The sequence below is a fragment of the Bidens hawaiensis genome, unplaced genomic scaffold (assembly GCF_021521415.1).
Source record: "Bidens hawaiensis isolate Kalapana, Puna unplaced genomic scaffold, B.hawaiensis_p1.1 tig00076691_1, whole genome shotgun sequence".
Lineage (NCBI taxonomy): Eukaryota > Viridiplantae > Streptophyta > Magnoliopsida > Asterales > Asteraceae > Bidens > Bidens hawaiensis.
In genome coordinates this window covers 20,214-27,258 of record NW_027503226.1, presented here as the reverse complement: position 1 = coordinate 27,258, position 7,045 = coordinate 20,214, and the positions used below count along the sequence as shown (strand labels likewise).

Genomic DNA, 7,045 nt, shown 5'->3' with positions numbered 1-7,045 from the left:
GAGTGTGAAGATGGGAGCGGCGGAGGGGTGTTTTATTAGACTCACAGGGTTGATGATGGTTAAGAGTTACGGGTGAATGGCGTGGAAATGTGGCACGTTATGAGCCGGTTTTGGTCTATACGTTATTTTTATTACCGACTAATTACGTATTCGTAGTCACTTATCAATAGAAAAGTTATTGTATGTATAAGAGAGTAGAATATATATCTATCCTGTAAAAATTAAAAATGTGTTTTCGGTGAGACCCTCAGTTTAATTGTAGTTTTGCATCAAATCTTAGACATAAAGCACATAACACTCAACCATTGGAACAGATTGATGCATGTACTTTTGTTCTTCGGCTATCAACGTCACAACATGATGTATGATTAATCTTCAGTCATTTTTTACTACATTATTTTCACGAAACTAATTAAATAACGTTAAAATTAGTGCAATTTCACTTTTCTTCACTTGATGGCCCACAAATATATAAATTATATACGCATACCACAAACAGGTTAACAAGTAATTACATAGTATGATATAATTATCAAATTTACTAGTTAAGCTCACGTATAAACACTAATTGTAATTGTAAATTTTTATAAAACATAATACATCCTCCCAAACTTGTATAACACATTTTACTTTGATTAAACTTACTATTTACATTTTATACTTTTTCATATGTTTTTTTTTTCACAATAGTGTTTTATGTTTCGGTTGTTAATTTAAGTTTTAACGTGTACAAGTTCACGACCCAATCATAGTGTGCGGGTGATCGTAATACCTAATTTCTATTAGAAAACAACTAGGTGATCATAACACCTAGTTAATGAAATTGTGTTGTGTCCAAACTCCAATGACATATATTCTTCGTTCAGAATATAATTAAATAATAAGAAAAGAGGAAATTCTCAAAATGAACATAATTATTCAACTCATAGAATAAACATGTCTTTTCAGTACATTAATGTACTCAACTTGTCATGTGTTCGTTTGATCCCATGGATGCATGCAACCAAAAAAACATTTATGTGCCCTCAAAGATTGTACGTGTCGCCGGTCTTTATAAATGAGAATGGCAAAGACGACACCTGGGTGTAATATATGTTTAGGCGTTTACAAATGTGTAGATAGTGGTTTTTCTCCTAAATGGTTAGGATCCGAGTCTCATGATGAATAAAGGTATCGATTTCAGACTAAAGTTTATGTGTGAGTTACTCGTTGAAAAAAACGCAAGTGGTGGATATATTTGGAGGCGATCTGAATAAAAGAATTAATATGAGGGTCAAATATGCAGAAAATAAATAAAAATGTGAGACAAACTAAAACAATCTATAATACAAAAGGGTAAAGTATATAACTAACTCAAGAATATGTACACACACCATGTAACAAACTTCCCAAAATCGGGTCAGATCATAGCGAGTTTGCATGGGAGTTTCAATTTTAGGTCAAATGAAACATTCCATCAATATTGCATAATTGACTCTTTCTCACGCAATTTCATCTTCAATTTTGAACAAATGCAGTTAACAGGTTTTTTTTAAGAAAAAAAGATTACCAATTATATTTGCGTGATTGCCTCTCCATACTGATCCTCTTCGTTATATCATCGGTAATTATCCGTATATTTAACAGTTTTAGATTTTTTGATTTCTGGTTGAATCCCATATTCCCATTAGGTTTCATTGTTTTGATTTTAGATCATGTTAATCTGACCATTTGTTTGATTAATATAAGTTTTAACTGAGCTGATAGATGGATGATTTGTTTTATCAATTTTGTTTCGTATATAATATTATCTTTAACACAGTTTTATTGTGTTCAGAATCATACTGTGACAGATTAGATCATGTTTAAGTCACCGCGCAGGAATGGACGTAACAAAGGGTTAAAGATAAAGCATGCTGTTCAGATCTCTTTGTTACTCGGTGTAAGCGTATGGCTGCTTTACCAAATCCATCATTCTGATGACAAAAAATTATCCGTCACAACAGAAGTCTCACACAAGTCGAAGAATGATAGCAATGCGGATATTAGTAAGTTGGGGAGGAAAGTTCTTCGTCCCAAAGTGAAGGAAACGAAAGAGCAAAAGCGAGCTGATGATGAACAGAACAATGAGAATGAAGGATCGGAAGATGTTGAGGATCACGAGAGTGATGAGCATGAGGAATCTGGAGTGAATGAACACGCGGACGGTAAAGAAGATAGTGAAGAGATAAAAGAACATGAAAAGGAAAATAATGAAGAAAGTAAAGGAAAGTTGAATGAGAACACGCGCAATGAACAGAGCCGAGCTGTGGTTATGGAGAATACTGAGAAGGATGTGAGTCCATCAGAGGATAATGATGGTGGTGGCGATGATCATAACGAACACAATTCAAAGGAGCAAACTGCACGAGAAATAGATATTGCTCCAGATTCATATTCGTATGAAACCAACGCTGCAAAGTATGTGAAACCAACCGGGAATGAGAAGAATATGAAAGATGATGGTGATTCAGAAGCACAGAGCAAGAAAAATGATGTGCCAATACTGGAAGAAGAGAAAAATTCCTTGAAACATTACCAGAGAATGTAACAGGAGGGAGCATTAGCCTTCAAAATGCAGCTACAGAGTAGACCGGCATTATTTTCTCGTGTGTTATTTTACTGCCGTTTTAATTTTCGTTTTCAATCTTTCTGTGTACTGCCAGGTTTAGTTGAACACTGTAGTTAGTGCAATGAGCAATTCTTTTTTGTCGAATATAACCAATCGTATATAGCAAAATTGCTGCTGCTAAGTAACCACGTCAGGTTGGCACCCAAATACGACTCATATCAGATACACTTAAAACCATGCAACCAAAACATGACTCATTTAACTTGTTTATCTAAACCAGTCACATGGATTCATGGATTGATAAAAGTTGGTGTGTTGTAAGTGACTTGTACTAAAGTTTTAAACTGATTAAACGTTTCATAGACTGGTTTAACAGGTTGAGCATACAAATCATACATTTTCAACAATTTGTAATCCTCTTAGTAACAGATAAAGAACCATTAATAAGAGGTAAAGAAAGAAGTAATGCTTATGGATCATTGAATCTTTAAAACATGATCACCATATTTGGCTTTTGCCATTGCTTTTTATACTTTTCTGTTTGATGAATTTGTAGCTTTTTGTAATGAATTAGATAATTACTGTATAACAGCACTTCTTGTGATACATATATTGGTTAAAACGCCTAAAGGATGAAGAAAAATGACTGTAAACACAAAGCATAATTTGGTACATGAATTGAGTTATCAAATTGAACCAATTAGTATTCGCAAACACTTATTTGCCTGTGAAAAGCAAAGTAAAAAGGTCACAACCCCTTGCAAAGTAAAATACAAGTACCAACTTTAACAAGAAAGCAATCTGAATAACAACAATAAACCAAACGAAACCAAAACAAGAACATTATTATCTTTGCCCTCAACAATGTCAATCGGGGCATCAATGGTGTTCCTTAACTTCAAAGAGGCCATCGGGTCCTGAAAATACAACAGTAAAAGCCATGTCAAATAGATTTACAAAATCTAAAAAAGTTTATGAACTGCCCTGTCGAGCAATATACATTATAACAAGTAACAACAAAATTATAATAGTTGTGAATCTAATTTGACTCATTGGGATGCCACTTTAAACACATATATGATATGCACACCATATACTACTTAAAAAGTCAATCGAAGGTCAAAATAGTTACTTTTCACGTTCAGGTTTTCACTAGTTAACAAAACTGACTTAATAAATGAGCATATGGCGGCAGTTCAGTTAATTAACTTCTAAAATACAAGTGAGCATCAAAATTAAACAAGCTGGCTCGAGCTCGCCTCGTTAACTTTATCGAGCTGAAAAATCAAGCTCGAGATCGGGCTCGTTAATTTATTTATTTATCAATTAATACTTTGTATTTATTTTATTTTTTATACAAATATTGAGATATAAGCAACAAAAATATAAATTTTAACATCAGTTTATAAAACTTATAAACTATAGAATTTATAACATCATATGTTTTATTTTTGTTAATTGGGATGCCACTTTAAACACATATACGATATGCACACCATATACTACTTAAAAAGTCAATCGAAGGTCAAAATAGTTACTTTTCACGTTCAGGTTTTCACTAGTTAACAAAACTGGCTTAATAAATGAGCATATGGCGGCAGTTCAGTTAATTAACTTCTAAAATACAAGTGAGCATCAAAATTAAACAAGCTGGCTCGAGCTCGCCTCGTTAACTTTATCGAGCTGAAAAATCAAGCTCGAGATCGGGCTCGTTAATTTATTTATTTAGCAATTAATACTTTGTATTTATTTTATTTTTTATACAAATATTGAGATATAAGCAACAAAAATATAAATTTTAACATCAGTTTATAAAACTTATAAACTATAGAATTTATAACATCATATGTTTTATTTTTGTTCATTTTTATAAGTTTTAAAGTTCAAGTGGTGGCATAATATATGTATTACTTTTCTTTTTTCTTATTTTGGTATGCTATTATTATTATATATTAAAATTTGGGGTTCAATCTAAACGAGCCGAGCTGGCTCGTATAAATTCGAGCTAAGCATTTTTCGAGCGAGCTTCAAGCAAGGCGCGAGCCACAAACCTTCTGAACAGCCCTAAAGCATACGTAACACACAAAATAATAACAAGCAAACAAAAAAAGACTTGTCTAAAAAGATTTCACTAGAAATAACTAAAAGTAGTTGACTAGGTTACAAATGGCTTACCCCATGGAAACTCCTTGTTCCGAATGTGCAAATATGGGTACGCCTGCACACATAGAGGGAGCATAAAGATCTTATTAAAGACAAACAAAAGCAGTGACATTGCAAAAAAAAGAAGTGGCATGTGGCAAAAGATAACTAATTGCAACTTATTTTGCAATACAGCCACTTGCCAATCGAATAAGTGCTACAAATCTTACAATAGCTAAAGTAATCACCACCTAAGATATATGTACATATACTAACCAACAGTAATAGCAAAAACCGAAGCTTACAGGTGGCTCTTCGAAATGAGGATGACCCTTGGATAGGTTAACAATAGCAAGAATCGTGCAAGCAGCAGCTCCTACATATGTAATTTTCTCCCATTTTGCTGCCTCGCCTGTATGCGTATACACAAATATATCAAACACACACACATAAATACACAGAATGATTCAATTCAACAACCCTAAATTTCAAAACCCAAAAATGCACAAATGATAAAATGAAGCCCTAAATCTGACAATTAAGCAGGCAACTAAGCTCGTAAAAGCTAAGTCCTTAAACATGCATATACACAGACAAATCATTACATCACTACATAACATATCGTCATTTCGATTACCAAATAATGCATATCCAAACAAATTTCATAAAATATATCAAAAACCCTAAATTGCCCAATTGATAGAAATGAAGCCCTAAATCGGATAACCTAAAATCGTTCAGATCGGCATATTATAGAAACTGAATCTCTAAAGAGAAAAGAAAAGGTATCATAGCGTACGAGCTTCTTCTTCAGCGGATGCACCGGAAGAGAATGACCTCTTGGAAACTTGATTGACGCGGGGCCCACCACGGAGCGCCGATCGAATAGTAGATCTGACAATCGCCGACGACATATTTTCTCTCAAATTGTTTTGTTTACTCAGGAAGATGAAGATAAGAGGATTGAGAAATGGGTTTTATTTTAGAAATGAAGCCTTCTGTCAAGGCCCAATTTGCAAATGGGGGTGTGAAGAACACGTCTTTGATAAATTATTATTATTATTATTATTATTATTATTATTATTTTTAATTGGAAGGTAAACCAAACACCAAAACATCAGGTATCCCAATCTACACTTACTTATTTCCTCATATTTTTTACCCAAATAATACTAAATATTTTAATATCTTCTTTAAGTTTACTCATCGAAACTCTTTTGTCATTGAAAAGGACTTTATTTCGAGACTTCCAAAGACAACACGTCGTGAGGATCATCAATGGGTTGCGTTTTTTCTAAATGAGCCTAGTGGTTGGTTGATGCAAATTTTAATATTTACTAATTATACACACAAGTGGGAATTTGATCAATATCAATTAGTTTTGTTAAGGTATCGGAATTATGATTTAGTAATCAAAAGAGAAAATTCAAAAGATAATGTCATACTATGCCCAAGTGGATATGAACGTGTGTTTTAACATGAAAAGAATACCGGTACTGACATTGTTTAGTCAAAATCGGTGTAATTTGCCACAGTTGCAGTATGGTACTGGCACTCGTATATCCTATTATACAAAATTAGTATACTTAGAATACAACTCCATTTCAACAAGTTTTATGCGGAATGCCAAGGTAAAAATTAAACACGACTGTGAGAATTCGTAAAAACGAAAACCAGTACCGATGTTGTTCGATTGGAACCGATTCTTACGTTATGCTATCAACACTTGCAGGGCCGGTTCCGGAAATTGAAAAAAAAATGGGCCGAAGGCGAAAATTATTTTGGGCCTTAAGTAAAAAGAGGATTTTGTTGGATTTAAACAATTTAATTTTTAATTTGGCTTCATTGGCTATGATTTATGATTTGGGTTGTATAAAAAACTATTGTATAAAAAACAGGCTTAAACATACCTCAAATGAGACTTGAACCCACAACCTTTGAGTTGGAAGTCATACCCCTTTGCCATTAGACCAAGTTAATTATTATGAAATTAAGTTTAAACATTAAACATACACATCGTTTTTCATAAAAATACATAATTTTTTTTTAATTTCGGGCCTAGCGGGTAGTCGGGCCTATGGTCGTCGACCACATTGCCGTAGGCCTTGGCCGGCCCTGAAAACTTGTATAGCTTACGATACCAAAAATTTACTATATTTTATAAATAATTATGTTTTCAACAAAAATTATACTGAATTATTAAGAAAGAAAATAAACACAACTATGTGTTTAGTTTTTTTATTAACTTAACAATCACAAATTATTATAAAAAAATCAAATTAAATGATTTAGGTTAAATGCATGTATTATTTA

General features: G+C 33.0%; 1 protein-coding gene across 1 annotated transcript; it reads right to left on the bottom strand.

Annotated features, from left to right (window-relative positions):
- Positions 1-3,233: 3,233 nt before the first annotated feature.
- Positions 3,234-5,723, bottom strand: LOC143606709 (cytochrome c oxidase subunit 6a, mitochondrial-like). The gene is made up of 4 exons (XM_077082385.1): positions 5,532-5,723; positions 5,038-5,144; positions 4,766-4,808; positions 3,234-3,507 (listed from the first exon to the last, which is right to left on the bottom strand). The coding sequence occupies exons 1-4, from the start codon at positions 5,644-5,646 to the stop codon at positions 3,470-3,472; spliced, it is 303 nt and encodes a 100-aa protein (XP_076938500.1). The 5' UTR covers positions 5,647-5,723; the 3' UTR covers positions 3,234-3,469.
- Between the last annotated feature and the right edge of the window lie 1,322 nt (positions 5,724-7,045).

Coding starts and splice junctions, on each gene's coding strand:
- LOC143606709 (XM_077082385.1), bottom strand. CDS start 5,646: ATGTCGTCGGCGATTGTCAGATCTACTATTCGATCGGCGCTCCGTGGT. Junction 4,809..5,037: donor CTCATTTCGAAGAGCCACCT/GTAAGCTTCGGT, acceptor CTATGTGTGCAG/GCGTACCCATATTTGCACAT. Junction 3,508..4,765: donor GAACAAGGAGTTTCCATGGG/GTAAGCCATTTG, acceptor TTGTATTTTCAG/GACCCGATGGCCTCTTTGAA.